The sequence below is a fragment of the Symphalangus syndactylus genome, chromosome 17 (genome assembly GCF_028878055.3).
Source record: "Symphalangus syndactylus isolate Jambi chromosome 17, NHGRI_mSymSyn1-v2.1_pri, whole genome shotgun sequence".
Classification (NCBI taxonomy): domain Eukaryota; kingdom Metazoa; phylum Chordata; class Mammalia; order Primates; family Hylobatidae; genus Symphalangus; species Symphalangus syndactylus.
The window spans coordinates 85,504,381-85,521,907 of record NC_072439.2 but is presented as its reverse complement, the minus strand read 5'-3'; the positions used below and the strand labels follow the sequence as shown (position 1 = coordinate 85,521,907).

The 17,527-nt window shown below is 42.4% G+C and overlaps 1 protein-coding gene across 13 annotated transcripts in view; it reads right to left on the bottom strand.

The window, feature by feature from the left end:
- The window catches only part of YEATS2 (YEATS domain containing 2), a 112,566-nt gene that overhangs the window by 44,526 nt on the left and 50,513 nt on the right, over positions 1 to 17,527 (bottom strand). For 7 of the 13 annotated variants that reach the window (XR_010116662.1, XM_063621730.1, XM_063621724.1 and 4 more), the window contains exons 10-15: positions 16,979 to 17,159; positions 14,831 to 15,070; positions 12,498 to 12,659; positions 9,899 to 10,002; positions 7,267 to 7,374; positions 6,602 to 6,784 (exon numbers count right to left, since the gene is read on the bottom strand). Coding sequence is in view for 11 of the 13 variants with exons in the window: in XM_063621730.1 (XP_063477800.1) it covers positions 6,602 to 6,784; positions 7,267 to 7,374; positions 9,899 to 10,002; positions 12,498 to 12,659; positions 14,831 to 15,070; positions 16,979 to 17,159 (978 nt within the window). In the remaining 2 variants the exon portion in view is untranslated. Of the gene's footprint in view, positions 1 to 6,601; positions 6,785 to 7,266; positions 7,375 to 9,898; positions 10,003 to 12,497; positions 12,660 to 14,830; positions 15,074 to 16,978; positions 17,160 to 17,527 lie in introns of all 13 variants that reach the window. The other 6 variants (XR_010116661.1, XM_063621721.1, XM_063621725.1 and 3 more) reach the window with 1 other exon arrangement.

Genomic DNA, 17,527 nt, shown 5'->3' with positions numbered 1-17,527 from the left:
TACTGATCAAGAACTTTTCTGTATATTTACGAAAGAAAAAAAAAACCTTCTTAATGTAGCAAAACTTTTTGGGGTGTGGCAGAAACTGCTAGTTGAACCCCAATATCTATTATTTCCTTCTCCTCTCATAGTAACAAAGCCCCCAGTTTTCAGCTGGGGGAATGGCCACATGGAATCACAACTCTATTTCCCAGCCCTCCCGGACCTAGGCGTGGCCATCTGGTTTCTGGCTAATGGCATGTGTGCAGAAGTGAGTGCTACTTTCAGGCTGTGTCTGCCCTCAGCTCTCCCCCTGCTCCCTTCCTGTTGGCAAGAGGTATGAATGTGGAGGTATGAGATAAAGTGTTTTCTTAGTCCACAAGCTGAAAGCTAAATTTTGAGAATGGCAGAGCAAAAAAAGGAAAGGCAGGAATCTAGATTCTTGATGACTGTGTGAGAAATAAACTTACTTAAGGTTCTGGTGTTCAGATTCTCTGTTGCAGTAGTTGAACTTTTCTCTTAACTAAGATAGCAGTCTTCAAACCTCCCAAACATATCAAACTTAATAACCTATTTCACAAGTTAAATTACACAGAATCTACTTTTATGTTCCTAAACAAAGAAAGCAAAGAACTTAAGGAAAATACACATATTTTTAGACCTACTTCAATTTCTTTCCCCAAATTACATGCACCTGACTTGCTTTTCCTTTCTTGTGCCAAGTGCTTCAAAGTTTTCAGGATATGATACGTAATTTCTCCAAGAACCTGGTAAAACCTGGTATCCTGCTGGGCATGGTGGCTCATGCCTGTAATCCCAGCACTTTGGGAGGCCAAGGCGGGGGGGATCATTAGAGGTCAGGAGTTCGAGACCAGCCTGACGAACATGGTAAAACCCCGTCTCTGTTAAAAAATACAAAAGGCCGGGCCCGGTGGCTCAAGCCTGTAATCCCAGCACTTTGGGAGGCCGAGGCGGGCGGATCACGAGGTCAGGAGATCGAGACCACGGTGAAACCCCGTCTCTACTAAAATACAAAAAATTAGCCGGGCGTGGTGGCGGGCGCCTGTAGTCCCCAGCTACTCGGAGAGGCTGAGGCAGGAGAATGGCGTGAACCCGGGAGGCGGAGCTTGCAGTGAGCCGAGATTGCGCCACTGCACTCCAGCCTGGGCGACAGAGCAAGACTCCGTCTCAAAAAAAAAAAATAAAATAAAAATAAAAATAAAAAATACAAAAAATGGCCAGGCACAATGGCTCACGCCTGTAATCCTAGCACTTCAGGAGGCGGGCGGATCACAAGGTCAGAAGTTTGAGACCAGCGTGGCCAACATAGTGAAAACCTGTCTCTACTAAAAATACAAAAAAATTAGCTGGGCATGGTGGTGGGTGCCTGTAATCCCAGCTACTTGGGAGGCTGAGTCAAGAGAATCGCTTGAACCCAAGAGGCGGAGGCTGCAGTGAGCTGAGATGGCGCCACTGCTCTCCAGCCTGGGCAACAGTGCGAGACTCCAGCTCGAAAAAAAAAAAAAAAAATTAGCTGGGTGTGGTGGTGCGGGCCTGCGGTCCCAGTTAAGGCTGAAGTAGGAGTATAGCTTGAGCCCAGGAAACAGAGGTTGCAGTGGGTCAAGACTGCACCACGGCACTCCAGCCTGGGCAACGGAGCTAACAAAAACTTGGTATCCCAAGTCAGCCACTGGAGGGCAGTCTTTACTAGCAGGGTTACCCACCTTGTGCACACCGCCTGGGAGATGACCGTCACTACCTCCCTAACCTTCCTTCTGGAAAACAGGAGAATGAGGAAATCTGCATTCTGTTGGGAAAAACTCTGCAGCTGATTATGAACACCATTAAGAAGGCGTAAGCGCTCTTAAATAAGACTGTATTACCCAAAATTAGTTTGTTATTTTTTTTAAACAACATACTTTGGCCAGGCACAATGGCTCATGCTTATAACCCCAACACTTTGGGAGGCTGAGGCAGGCAGATTGCTTGAGCCCAGGAGTTCAAGACCAGCCTGGGCAACATAGTGAAAACCAGTCTCCACAAAATACAGAAAACAAAACAAAACAAAAAAACCTAATCGGGTGTGGTGGTGTCGCCTGTAGTCCTGGGAGACTGAGGTGGGATTGCTGGAGTCCAGGGAGGCTGAGACTACAGTGAGTTATGATCATGAAACAAAACAAAACAAAAAAAAAACCCACAACAGCAACAACCACCAAAAAACCACAATGTATTTTGGCCTAGAGGCTGAACTCACCTACTGACTTTCCTCATTCTCTTCCCATTCAATAATTCTCTCTCTATTGCTAATTTCCTTCCAGCTTGAGAAAGCAGACGCCCATTGTTTTGTATTTGTTATACACTTAACTTCGATTCATGCTTTGATTAAATGTTTCTATTTCTGCCCTCCCTGTTTCCTACACATATCTCTGGCAAGTCAGAATTTACTTCAGCAAACTGAAGGGGCAGAGTCTGTATCTGAGATTTTCCCTCCAGATATTAAAAAATATGGCTGTTTACAAGTTAAGTGCTCACTGATAACCATTACCATGGTACTTAGGCATGGATACGCCTGATATTCACATTAATTACTATTTACTGAGCACCTGCTCTGTGCTAGGTAGGTCCTTCATATATAATCTCTAATTCTTCTACAACCCTGAAAGACCAGGGCTCAGAACCTGCACAGGTTACACCAGTAATGAGTGGCTGAGATCTGAGATTTGCAACAAGCTCTAACTGCAAAGCTCATGTTCCTTTTAACACACTGCTTCCTTCCCATATGGAACTACTTATTCCTCAGTTGTCCCTTTTCATGTCAAAGGCAGCACCTCTTCCCACTTTGAGGAAAAAGATCAGCTGTGTTTCTGTTGTCCCAAAGTTGTATGGAGGGTAAAATGTGCCATTTTTTGCCACCCTCCTCCGGTTTCCTGGCATACCTTTTTTTATTTTTATTTTTTTTTTTTAGACAGAGTCTTGCTCTATCTCCCAGGCTGGAGTACAGTGGCATGATCTCGGTTCACTACAACCTTGACCCCCCCAGGTTCAAACAATTCTCCTGCCTCAGCCTCCCACGTATCTGGAATTACAGGTGCACACCACCATGTCTGGCTAATTTCTGTATTTTTAGTAGAGCCTGGGTTCCACCATGTTGGCCAGGCTGGTCTCGAACTCTTGATCTCAGGTGATCTACCCACCTCGGCCTCCTGAAGTGCTGGAATTACAGGCATAAACCACACACCCAGCCTGTTCTCTGGCATAGTTTCTAGGAATGCACTTCAGCAATAACCAAGAACAGTCTGTACTCGCAGACAGCTCCTTATCTCAACTGCTAATCATGGATTCCATTTCCTGGATAAACAGTGGCATCATCTCATGCGCTACTGCTTCTCTGCAGTTCTTTCACACTTTGCTGTGGTTTTTCTTTTCAGATGCCCTTAAACCATATTTAGGGCATTATGGCACAGACCCACATATTTCCTCCAACCTATATTTACCATTAAGTAGGTGGCCATGCGACAAGTCAGTACAGTTGTTCAGCATCACTGGAGAGGTGGATTGGCAACATGCAAAGTGGCAAAAAATGGAAACTAACTTATCCAAGAGCTTCTAACATAAACAGCAATGCTAAGCTGATTCAAAGCAGAAATCGGTAAAACCACATATCCCTATGTGAAGCAAAACAGATTTTAAGGTACATATAGGACAAGCCTGAGTAGGAAGTTCAGATGACAATAACTGATTTACTAAGGGATTTTGGCAGAATTCTTACCCCTGAAGCCAGAACCACAGTGGGAGCACTAGGAAGCAGATGGGGACGCCTGTCTTAGTCATTCTGGCTACGAATGCCTCAAAGTCGAATTTCATGCTGTAGCACCATGATTCCTCAATCTGCTGCCTAAGCAGATGAATCAGCAGGGACACTTATTAAAAACCCAGATTCCCATGGATCTCAAGAAAATTCCAATTCAGTAAGTTTGAGATGGTGGCCTAGGTAGCTATCAACAGATGATTCTTATAACCAGGTAAGTCTGAGAAAGTAGTTAATAAACTTACAGATTTTAGAACCACCAATAACACTACGAATTTTTTATTTTTATTTTTATTTTTTTTTTTTTGTGATGGAGTTTTGCTCTTGTTGCCCAGGCTGAAGTGCAATGGCAGGATCTCGTCTCACTGCAACCTCTGCCGCCAGGGTCAAGCGATTCTCCTGCCTCAGCCTCCGCAGTAGCTGGGATTACAGGTGCCCACCACCACACCCAGATAATTTTTTGGATTTTTAGTATAGACGGGGTTTCGCTATGTTGGCCAGGCTGGTCTCGAACTCCTGACCTCAGGCGATCCACCTGCCTCAACCTCCCAAACTGCTGGAATTATAGGCGTGAGCCACTGCGACCAGACCTCACTATGAATTTTTAACTTGATCCTAATCTCTAGTATCTAAAATCTTTTTCGATTTTGGGCTATTCTTCTTAAAACAATTCATTCTCCTTAGATAGGTAGGCTGGTTTTCAAGCTGAAAAACATCTATATGATATCTTTTTTTTTTTTGAGACAGAGTTTCACTCTTGTTGCCCAGGCTGGAGTGCAATGGTGCGATCTCGGCTCACTGCAACTTCCACCTCCTGTGTTCGAGCAATTCTCCTGCCTCAGCCTCCTGAGTAGTTGGGATTACAGGAGCCCGACACCATGCCCAGCTAATTCTTATATTTTTGGTAGGGACAGAGTTTCACCATGTTGACCAAGCTGGTCTTTGACGTCTGAACTCAGGTGATACGCAGGCCTCAGCCTCCCAAAGTGCTGGGATTACAGGCATGAGCCACCGTGCCTGGCCATTGTTTTTTGTTTTTTTTGGTTTTGAGATAGTCTCCCTCTGTCACCCAGGCTGAAATGCAGTGGCACAATCTTGGCTCACTGCAACCTCCGCCTCCTGGGTTCAAGTGATTCTCCTGCCTCAGCCTCCCAAATAGCTGGGATTACAGGTGCATGCCACCCACCACACTCGGCTTTTGTATTTTTAGTAGAGACGGGGTTTCACCATGTTGGACAGGCTGGTCTCAAACTCCTGACCTCAAGTGATCTGTGCACCTTGGACTCCCAAAGTGTTAGAGCGCGCCCAGCCCATATAATATTATTAATAGCTTTAGAGTATACCTGCCAAAAGTTGAGATAATTTAACCCCGATGTTCTAAAAGCATACCGAGGTTAGAGACAACCACACTTTTCATTAGTTCTGGAATGGGGAGCTTGGAGTTAGCAGGCCTGAGTTTAAACGCTTTGTCATTTATTAGCTGTAATGCTCCCAAGGAAGCTGTTTAACCTCTGAGCCACAGTTTCCTCATCTGTAAAACAGGGATGAAAATCCCCACCCTCCAGGGATGTGTGTGGATTATAGATAATGTATAAATACAAGCATGGCATATACAAAAGCACTCAATATTGATACCATAGTCATCTACCACATTAACGATGTTTTAGTCAATGACAGACTGCATATATAACAGTGGTCCCAAAAGATTATAACACTGTACTTTTACAGTACCTTTTCTATGTTTAGATATGTTGAGATCCACAAATACTTACTGTTCTATTACAACTTCCTATAGTATTCAATAGTAACATGCCGAACAGGTTTACAGCCTAGGAGCAACAGGCTACACCACACAGCCTAGGTGTGTAGTTAGCTATTCTACCTAGATTTAAGTACACTGTGATGTTCACACAACAAAATCACCTAATGACACATGTCTCAGAATGTGCCATCATCAGGTGATGCATGGCTACATTTCCAATTGATTCAGGAAAACATGGCTCTATGTGGTATTTTTTTTTTTAATTTTTAAATTTTTATTTTTTTGAGAGTCTCATTCTGTCACCCAGGCTGGAGTGCAGTGGCGTGATCTCGGCTCACCACAACCTCTGCCTCCTGGGTTCAAGCGATTCTCCTGCCTCAGTCTCCTGAGTAGCTGGGATTACAGGCATGTGCCACCACGTCCAGCTAATTTTCTATTTTTAGTAGAGACGGGGTTTCTCCATGTTGGTCAGGCTGGTCTCGAACTCCTGACTTCAGGTAACCTGCCCGCCTCAGCCTCCTAAAGTGCTGGGATTACAGGCGTGAGCCACCATGCCTGGCCTCTATGTGCTATTTTAAAATTCTCTCAATACATTAATTCTCCCATACTTCCAAATTATAAAAAAAAAAAAATTAACTCTACGGAAAGCTAAGAACCATTAAATAGCTAACAGCCCGAACATCAGAGGTATAAACTACAGCATTCTCCTACCAGAAATAAACAAGTCAACAGCGGATCCCTTTTAGAGATGAATCAAGTAGAAAGCTGTGTCCATGAGTCAGCTCTGCCTTCACTGCCAGACACAGCAGTGTTCCCCTGCCTCTTGGACCATTCCGGGATCCTTTGCAATACATAACCCGGCTCCTGCCAATGATTACTACAGGAGTAGAAGAGTTTCACACCAACAGACTTGTTTTTCCAACTGGGCTTTCACCCACAGGTTCTTATGGGATCAGCAACCCTGTCACCCTGAATCTTTTCGGCATTTGTCAATTATTTAGGCAAACAACATCATTTACGTGTTAACTTTCCCATCTCTACCCAACACAAACCTTGGAGGGCTGAACCTTTGTTGACTGGGCAATCCCTTCTCCAGTAGTTATGACCTGTTTTTGAGGGGACACAGCTATCATGTGACCCCCCTTCACAGTCACATACTGCGGGAGTGGTGACTGGCTGGCAGCTCCTGTTGCGGGCACGTGAGGGGCTTCACCAGGTTCCTGTTTGATGATCACCTTGCAACAAACATGATAATGAGACTGAATAAACATCCATAAACATCCCATTTTATAAAGCTGCTAATATCTCTTTTCTGTTTGCAGGGATTAATGAACTGATGAAACTTGATATGTAAAGAATGACTCCACCAGAAGGGTAAATACACATACTGCTTAAATACAGTCCATACCAGCTATTAAAGGGACCAAAAGTAGGATCTGAACCTGATCCTGTGCTCCTGTAACAACACAGTCACTTGTTTTAGAGACTGTGGCAAATGACAGCAGAGAGAGACAAACACACTGTGCTCCATGAATCCCCATCTTGCTGGACTCCAAGGGCTGCCCTGAGGACATTATTAAATACATGGAAGCACGTCTCAGAATGAGGAGTTGAGACCCACTAAAAAGTAACATGTTGTAGGAGTAGTGGCAATGAACTCCAACATGCCACAAAAAGTATTATGACTTGTGGGACAATGCCCTAATTACATACTCACTTTTGTGAAAGCTCCAAGTCCTCCTGTTATAGGTTTGGGGCTTTGAACCTTAGGGTGACTCCCAATTGGGCAAAGAGGTGGCATAGATGCAAACAAAGAATCCTCCTGCTGTGTGTGTAAAAATACATATTTTAAAATCAGGAGAAATGGGTGATTTCAGATATCTAGTCACTTATATTTAATACAAACCTGTGACATTCTCTAGCAATATAAAGAAACAAAAAGACTGGCTGGGTGCGGTGGCTCATGCCTGTAATCCCAGCACTTTGTGAGGCAGAGGTGGGTGGATCGCCTGAGGTCGGGAGTTCAAGACCAACCTGACCAACACGGAGAAACCTTGTCTCTACTAAAAATACAAAATTAGCCAGGTGTGGTGGCGGGTGCCTGTAATCCCAGCTACTTGGGAGGCTGAGGCAGTAGAATCACTTGAACCAGGGAGGCAGAGGTTGCAGTGAGCCGAGATCACGCCACTGCACTCCAGCCTGGGCGACAAGAGCAAAACTCTGTTAAAAAAAAGAAAGAAGGAAAAAAACCTAAAATTCCTCGGGGTCCTCCAAGCCTCTACACTTGCATTTTAATATTGTTTTAGAAAACAAATGCAAAGAAAAGTTGTAACTTGGCAAGAATCTACTCATCTGTGTCCTGCTGTACACTGCAAAGACTTCTAACTTATTACTCCCAACATTTGGTTGACTTTATTGGTCTTCCCCGATAGTTGGTAAACCACTAAAGGACAGGGACTGTATTTAGTTTATTTTATATCCCTGGAGCCTAGGCACTAAATAAATAAATGAAAGAAACGGGCAGCTGCAATGTTTCAGAATATACTCTCTTTTAATAGTACTCACAACTGATTCGCAAAATTTACTCAATGAACACCTAGAATACAAAGGAAAAATTTTCAATAAAAACTTACAAAACAAACAAAAAACTTGAATAATTTGGCACGGGCAAAGACAACAAAAGCCAACATTCAAAACTTCTGTAGTTCTTGCTGGGCACAGTGGCTCATGCCTGTAATCCCAGCACTTTGGGAGGCTGAGGCGGGCAGATTACCTGAGGTCGGGAGTTCGAGACCAGCCTGACCAACATGGAGAAATCCTGTCTCTACTAAAAATACAAAATTAGCCAGGCATGGTGGCGCATGCCTGTAATCCCACCTACTCAGGAGACTGAGGCAACAGAATCGCTTGAACTCAGGAGGCAGGAGGTTGCAGTGAGCCAAGATTGTGCCACTGCACTCCAGCCTTGGCAACGAGAGCAAAACTGTCTCCAAAAAAAAAAAAAAAAAAAAACTTCTGTAGTTTCTTTTTAATTCTCAAACACAAAATGCCAATCTCAGAGGTAATCTGTCAAAATGTGGAAACGAAGAACACTTCTTGGTTGTAAAGTAAAATGATCACCAACAAACAATAAAAATTAAACCAGCAGTTAAGACTTTCAAGATTATTATAATTCAGACATTCATATAACAGTGCCAACACACTGCACAGAAGTTAGAGAACAGCCTCGCCTTGGACCAGGAAGTCATTCAATATCATCATTAGTGTCTAAATAAAACAAATGCTGTGTCAGGCACCAGTCATTTGACTGGAACAGGTCGGATCATATTTGGAGTTGTAAATTTTAAAGGACTGCTTACCCAGAAAAGGGGAGCAGGGGAGAGAGTCTGGGGAGGTAAGCATTATTTTCAAATAACTAAAAGGTTAACACATGGAAAAGGAAACACTGACGCTCCCCGACTTAGGACGGGGTTACGTCTGGATAAACCCATCATAAGGGGAAAACATCATAGGCCAAAAGTGCATTTTTGACTTCCCACATTTTCACCGTATGGTGAGTTTATCTGAATATAACCCCAGCGTAAGCTGAGGGCTCACTAAATGCATACTGCTTTTGCACCAGGGTAAGGTCGAAAAATCATAAGTTGGACCACTGTAAGTTGGGAGCCATTTGTATATTTACTTCTTGGTGGTGCAAATATAGAAAAGATAGGAACGTGCTTTCAGATGAAATTTTTATTTTTTTTTTTATGGGTTAAGGAGCAGAAAGTTTAATAAGCAAAAGAAAGGGGAGAGGACAGCAGCTCTCTGTTGCAAGAGAGAGAGGTGTCCAAAAGGGAAGAGGTCAGATGAATATTTTTATAAGCAAATATTTTTAACAAACTATTCAAATAAATAAGTAAATAAATAATCTTATCACGGTAAGTTTTTAAATTGATACTGGGTGACTATTTGAATACTGGGTGTTGTGAAGCATTTGTGACACTATGAAAAGATCCAAGTGAGGTAGTAAAGCCTGGAGTAGATCCAAGTAAGTTAGTGAAGTCTGGGGGTAGTAAAGTCTAGATAGTTAACAGCTTGAAGATTCCATTTTATGAAATTTGCATCACCAACTGATACATTCTTGCTGAGGCTGAACATACTATGTTCAGAAAACAGCAAAGTGGCTGGCTGCAGCTCATGCCTGTAACCGCAGTATCTTGGTAGGTGAGGTGGGAGATCTCTTGAGGCCAGGAGTTCAATACAGCCTGGTTAATACGGGGAGACCCCATCTCCATTTGGAAAATTATTTTTTAAAAATGAAAAGAAAAAGAAGCTAGCAAAGTGTAATAACGCAGTAAGAATGTTACCTTGACAGTAGATGTTACAAAACTACTTCCATGAATTTTAGGAACAGGGGAACCTGTTCCTTGGGAGACCTGAGAAGCCGTGGAGATCTTGTTTGTAGGACTTCCTGATAAGCAAGGCACAATTAAAAGTAAAATATAAACAAAGTAAAATTTACAAAATGTAATTTTAAAGCATTTCCACCATCCTCCCCTCTTTCCCACTATTTATTTTTCACGTTTAAGGGTTGAAAACTCATTGTTAAGGCTGAAACTAGTATGGAAAAAAACCCTTAAGGACCCATCCCTGTGAAGCTGATCTCATGCTCAACCTGAAGAAGGTAAGAAGCTGGTAAGGACATGCAGAAGAATAAGTAGTAAAGTCACTTGTTTTAGACTACTCCTTGTAAAATAAAGAGTAGCATATTCTTGTATATTCTACTCCTTATACAATAAAAGACACTATAACGTATTCTACTTGTATGTTCTACTCCTCATACAATAAAAGACACTACAACTTAATGATACTGTTTAACAAATGTGCCAGAATATATGCATTCTGCTAGCTCCTTCGAAGTAGTTTCACCAGAAAGTTATGCCTATTCCAAAATGCTGCCAACATTATTATTATTTTTTCCTGAGATGCAGTCTCGCTCTGTCACTGGGGGTGGAGTACAGTGGCCTGATCTCGGCTCACTGCAACCTCCACCTACCGGGTTCAAGTGATTCTCCAACCTCAGCCTCCCCAGTAGCTGGGACTACAGGCGTGCGCCACCACACCTGGCTAATTTTTTTATTTTTAGTGGAGATGGGTTTCGCCATGTTGGCCAGGCTGGTCTCGAACTCCTGACCTCAGGTGATCCACCCACCTTGGCCTCCCAGAGTGCTGGGATTATGGGCATGAGCCACCACGCCTGGCCAACATTAAACATTTTATACTCCATTTGTACAACTGCCTTTAGAGTCTGAAAAAAATTTAGTCATATTATCTATAGTCAACGAGTCAAGACCCCAAATAGTATTTAATCATTAACTCCATTTATCAAACTTGCCTCCAAAGACTTCTGGCTGATTCCTAAAACAAAATGTCAGGAAATAACACCTATTTGGTATCCCAAAGTATGTTCGAAAGGTACTGGGTAAGCCTTGAACACAGTAATTTTTTTTTTTTTTTTTTTTTTTTGAGATGGAGTCTCGCTCTATCGCCCAGGCTGGAGTGCAGTGGCGCAATCTCGGCTCACTGCAAGCTCCGCCTCCCAGGTTCACGCCATTCTCCTGCCTCAGCCTCTCCAAGTAGCTGGGACTACAGGCGCCCGCCACCACGCCCAGCTAATTTTTTGTATTTTTAGTAGAGACGAGGTTTCACTGTGGTCTCGATCTCCTGACCTCGTGATCCGCCCGCCTCAGCCTCCCAAAGTGCTGGGATTACAAGCGTGAGCCACTGTGCCCGGCAAGAACACAGTAATTTTTAAGGGCATTCCACAATTATAATCATTATTAAAATTGAGCCTTTCCAAAAAAAAAAAAACAAAACTGCTTTGAAAAGCCCAACATACATTCATGTGTTAAATCCAATAGGTTAAACAAACAACAACAAAAAAATCAGCCTCATTATCTTATAATCATCCCTTTTATTTCATTTATCTTCTATTTCTCTTAATTAGAAGTGAAAACTTCAGGAAACTTTATAGTTAGGAGCGTGTGTTTAAATACAGGTTGAATGGGGCCAGGCGTGCTGGCTCACACCTGTAAATCCAGCACTTTGGGAGGCTGAGGCGGGTGGACTGGAGTTTGAGACCAGCCTGGCCAACATGGTGAAACCCCATCTCTACTAAAAATACAAAAATTAGCTGGGCATGGTGGCGCATGCCTGTAATTCCAGCTACACGGGAGGCTGAGACAGGAGAATTGCTTGAACCCGGGAGGTGGAGGTTGCGGTGAGTCGAGATCACGCCACTGCACTCCAGCTTGGGTGAAAGGGCAAGACTCTGTCTCAATAAATAAATAAATTAATTAATTAATAATAAATACAGGTTAACTGAAGGGAATAAATAACGTTAGAGAAAGCATTTCAAAAAAACCTAAAAAGCATGATATAGTTGCATGGGATTATAGTGAGGAACACGGTGAACTCAAGGATGACTTTTTCCTATTACAGTTCTCTTTAAAACTGCAGGTTTCAATTTCCCCTCCCGCAAGCAGAATGGGTCTTCCTTGAAGAAAATAATATCACTTTTTTATTTGACTGGGGAGAAATGTATGTGGTCCACAAGGTTAGCAAAAGCTTCTTTGGAAGAGGTAGTAACCACACTGCTTACAGGCCCCCAAAGAGTAAGTCTTCCAAATGAAAACAAAATCAACCATTCTTTTAAGAACATTCATTATGGTTTATTTTGAATTTTTAGAAATTAAAAGAAAACTCAAGTAAATTCTAAAAAATGCACCTTTTACAGAGTAAATCTCCCCTCAGAGGAACAGTATTGGCTTTCATTTTATGTATTCTCGCTTCTAGTTTACGGGAGATTTCATTCTCCAATTACATGGCTATCAAGTCATGGCAGGATTACGTTTTTAATAAAAGATCAAACCCTTTGGATGGTACAACTATGGACCTAATACACACCTGCACTGGGAGTGGTGGCTCCGATCACCTGCCCCGGCTGCTTGTCCATGATAACGTAAGGATTGTTAATAACAGAGCCAGCAGTGCCTTGCTTCACGTGGACTGGAGTGGAAGTCGGGGTTCGAGGCAATGGTGATGGGCTTGGAGTTGATATTGGGGAACCTTATTAATTAAAAAGAGAGAATGCAAACAAAATACACATATTCAACTCACGTAAGAAGATGTCGAGGACAAGGAAGAAGGTCAGTGCCACCAGGACAAAGGTAACAAATTGGGAAAATAAAATGGAACTGCGTGCTCCCGGTACTGAGCAGCAACAGAGGTACAGGGGAGGCAGAGGATGTATGTTTCATGCTCTGCATCCTTATCCATGGACCAACAGCATCAGTATCACTGAGGAAATTGTAAGAAATAGATTTTATGGTCCCATCCTTGACCTACTAAACATAAATCTCACTTCAACAAGATCTTCTGGTATGCAGGTTATAGTTCAGAAAGCAGTGCTTTACACAGCAGTGTGAAACTGCTGAACCTTTTTTTGTAACTGCTGAATCTTGATATGATAAATCTTTCAACACCATAGGCAGGCTTTTATAGTACTGGTTATACTCGAAGACACTAAAATTAGATACCGGGCATGAGACACCGGGTGCAGTGGCTCGTGCCTGTAATCTCAGCACTTTGGGAAGCCGAGGCAGGCGGATCACCTGAGGTTGTGAGTTCGAGACCAGCCTGACTAACATGGAGACACCCTGTCTCTACTAAAAATATAAAATTAGCTGGGTGTGGTGGCACATGCCTGTAATCCCAGCTCCTCGAGAGGCTGAGGCAGGAGAATCGCTTGAACCCAGGTGGCGGAGGTTACAGTGAGCCGAGATCACGCCATTGCACTCCAGCCTGGGCAACAAGAGCGAAACTCTGTCTCAAAAAAAAAAAAAAAAAAAAAAAAAAAAAAGGAAGAAAAGCAGTAAGTAAACAGCTAGCTTTAAGAACCTGGTGTCTTGTTTTGAATAGGAAAATACGAAATTCACCTACCCAGAGCAAAAGTCTCTGTCAATACTATGTCACAGTCATAACTCAGAAAGATTCGTGTTCCCACAAAATACTCTCAAAAGTTATTGACAGTTAAACATCCTCTACTGTCTTTTATTGATCAAACTTGTCATCCATGAATTTCTCTAAACTTCAAATCAATTTACATGTTCAGCCTATTCCACCTCTGAAGTAGCAAATTCCAAAATTTTTCTACCTGGTAGGTAAAACTGCCTACCAACGGCAGGGCACAGTGGCTCACGCCTGTAACCTGAGCACTTTGGGAGGCCGAGGTGAGTGGATCACCTGAGGTCAGGGGTTCAAGACCAGCCTAGCCAATATGGTGAAACCCTGTCTCTACTAAAAATACAAAATTAGTCGGGAGTGGTGGTGCGTGCCTGTAGTCCCAGCTACTTGGGAGGCTGAGCCAGGGGAATCGCTTGAACCCGAGAGTGGTGGAGGCTGCAGTGAGCCGAGATCGCGCCATTGCACTCCAGCCTGGGTGACAAGAGTGAAACTCCGTCTAAAAAAAAAAAAAAATTGCCTACCAGTTAGAAGCTATTTATCTCTCATCAAAGATTTGGATCCTATTTCTGCCTAGCTGTCTACTTATAACACCAAACATTCCTTTTTCCCCCCTTCATTTAAGTATTGTATAGAAGTCCTCATACTTCCTGGGTATTTTCAATTGCCTTTTAACAAACATGTTTTGTTCTAAGGTGGAACAGTCAAAACCATAAAGTATATATTCCTACTAAATTTTACTTAACATAATGTGAAACTGTCACAAGGCAGAAGATAATCCAACCTTAGTGAAAAAGACGACTCAGAACTACCTACTGACAATAGGAATGAATAATTTTCTAGTGTGGTTACAGACAGAACAAAGCATTTCAATTCCCAACAAATTCTAACCCTTAAAATTTAACTCCATGCCAAAGGCCTCTAAATTTTTTCTATTACTAGTCACTGTGGTTTCCATGTATATAATCCCCAAACACGAGTCCTACACCTTAGTTTCAGCCATATATCCTAGCAAACATTTTACCTGTGCTGATTCTAGGAGACAAAAATTTGACCATTTGAGTTTCATTTATCTCCTCCATTCATTTCCGTATGAATGAGCTTTGTTTTTGCCTTGTGACAGCTTTGCCAATCAACAGTGATAAACTTCCTTTTGTTAAACAAACACTGCTTAGAAGAACTTAAGAGAAAAAAAGCTATAGTATTTTGTTTTGTTGTTCCAACAATTTTAACATCCAGTCAACTCCATATACACTGTCTTCAACACATCTGCATACCTGACACAATCTTGCAGCTCATGGTGATGGGCTGGAAGGATTTTCCTGGTGACTCAGGATTAGGAATCTGACTTTGTGGCACAATTTTGCAGCTTGATGCTATTGGCTGGAAAGCTGAATTGCCATGAGAACAAAAGGTAACTTTCTGGGATGTTGTCATTTTGGTGGGTGTTCTTTCCAATGAAGATGGCAAAGCATAAAACGGAGTGTGGCGTTCAGCTTCAGTGCTAGCTGGGAATCCTGCTTGAGATGAAACAGGCAAATGGCAAGTCATCAATCGCTTTGAAATAAAACCTTACCATTGTGGAAAAAGAATAAAAATGCATTATTTCAACACCCATGTTAAACCATGTACTGGTAGCAAACTAAATACAATCAATCATCCCTTCATATTTTTGGTGAAAAATATATATGCTTAGAATAATGTTTAAAGTGCTTTTTTAAAGGAACTTGAAAACATTATTAACTATAAACCATATATAACATGAAAAGAACAAAAGTTCTTATGTTCCTCCGTTTTTTAATATATAAACTGAAAAACTGTTTAGAGAAGAAAAAATCTTAAAAAGAAAGCATTCACTAAATCTAATGATATCCTCCTATCTTATTTATTTATTTATTTTTGAGACATAGTTTCGCTTGTCGCCCAGGCTAGAGCGCAGTGGTGTGATCTCAGCTCACTGCTACCTCCACCTCCCGGGTTCAAGCCTCTCGTGCCTCAGCCTCTGGAGTGGCTGGGATTACAGGTATCTGGAGTGGCTGGGATTACAGGTATCTGGAGTGGCTGGGATTACAGGTATGCACCACCTTGCCTGGCTAATTTTTGTATTTTTAGTAGAGACGGGTTTCGCCATGGTGGCCAGGCTGGTCTTGAACTCCTGACCTCAGGTGATCCGACGGTCTCAGCCTCCCAAAAGTCTGGGAATTGCAGGCATGAGCCACCGCGCCCGGCCCCTCTCCTATCTTATTAAATGCCCATAAAAATCTAAAGAGGAATAAAGTTGAGATTTTATAAAAGAACTATAATACTAACATCACATTAAAATATAGGCTTAGAAATAAAACATTTAAGATCAATTTTATATCTTTTATGCTTATATATGGGAACATTTAAATATGTATTTATACACATATATCTGTTAAATTTAAAAATGGCATGGTCAAAATACATTGTTGGTGATGAATCTTTTTTTAAGTAAAATCAGGTATTTAATATTCAAGTTTCTTGCTCGCACAATCAGAAGCTGAACTATAAAATCTTCCTGGAATACATTATAAGGAATTATCAAGTGATAAAAATCTGTTTTAGGCCAGGCGTGGTGGGTCATGCCTGTAATCCCAGCACTTTGGGAGGCCAAGGTGGGTGGATCGCCTGAGGTCATGAGTTTAAGACCAGCCTGGCCAACATGGTGAAAACCCATCTCTACTAAAAATACAAAAATTAGCCAAGTGCAGTGGTGGACGCCTGTAATCCTAGCTACTAGGAAGGCTGAGGCAGGAGAATTGCTTGAACCCAGGAGGTGGAGGTTGCAGTGAGGCGAGATCATGCCACTACACTCCAGCCTGGGCAACAGAGCAAGACTCCATCTCAAAATAAAATAAAATAAAATAAATTTAAAAATCTAATATTTTTTAGCGATTTTTAAATTTTATAAAATGTCAGCAGAACTTCATGGAAATTTTTTTTTTTTTTTGAGATGGAGTCTCGCTCGTCGCCCAGGCTGGAGTGCAGTGGTGCCATCTCAGCTCACTGCAAGCTCCACCTCCCAGGTTCAAGCCATTCTCCTGCCTCAGCCTCCCGAGTAGCTGGGACTACAGGCGCCCACCATCATGCCCAGCTAAGTTTTTGTATTTTTAGTAGAGATGGGGTTTCACCGTGTTAGTCAGGTTGGTCTTAATCTCCTGACCTCACGATCCAGCCACCTTGGCCTCCCAAAGTGCTGGGATTACAGGTGTGAACCACAGCGCCCGGCCGGAAAAATATTTTTGACAAGAGTGGAGACGTGGCTTTCACAACAGAACTGTGCAGTAGAGGCAGCATGTCTACTTATGGCAAAGTTATTTTCCATATACTATAGGTCTCTGAAAGCAGCAAATGGGAAAGGAATGCCTCAGAACAACTCTATGCAAGGAAAACTGCTGTATTACCTTTCTCCACAGAGGTATCGGGTACTGGCTCATGTGACTGCTTTACTGGTGAAGAAGCTTTCACTGGGGCTGGAATGGTCAAAGGCAAAGACGGAGGGGCATCAGAGATGTCAGACTCCGAGGACTGAGGATAGATACAGTCTTCTCCGAGAGAATGGCGATGGAGTTCAACATCCACTACCTAGACAATTGGGCAACAATCAGGCTCATGAGTCCATCATCAATGTCACAGAAAGCTCAAGTCCTGTCCAAGAATGTGATCTCAGGGATGTGAGAGATAACTTCTAATCACAGTTCAAAGGCAATTTCAATGTGAAGAACTAAAGGATTTATTCTAGAAGGTAATCTAATCTGGCTTAACAGACATACCTTAGTGAAAATCTAATCTGGTTTAACATACAAATCTCAATGAAATGATTCACAAAATTGGGGCCTCTTGATTTTGCTGTTGCTACTCCTTACAACACTATTCCTCCAAATCTTTGCATGGCTGCCTTTCTCACCAGCAGGTCTCAATGAAGTATCACCTTCTCAGAGAGACCATGCCTA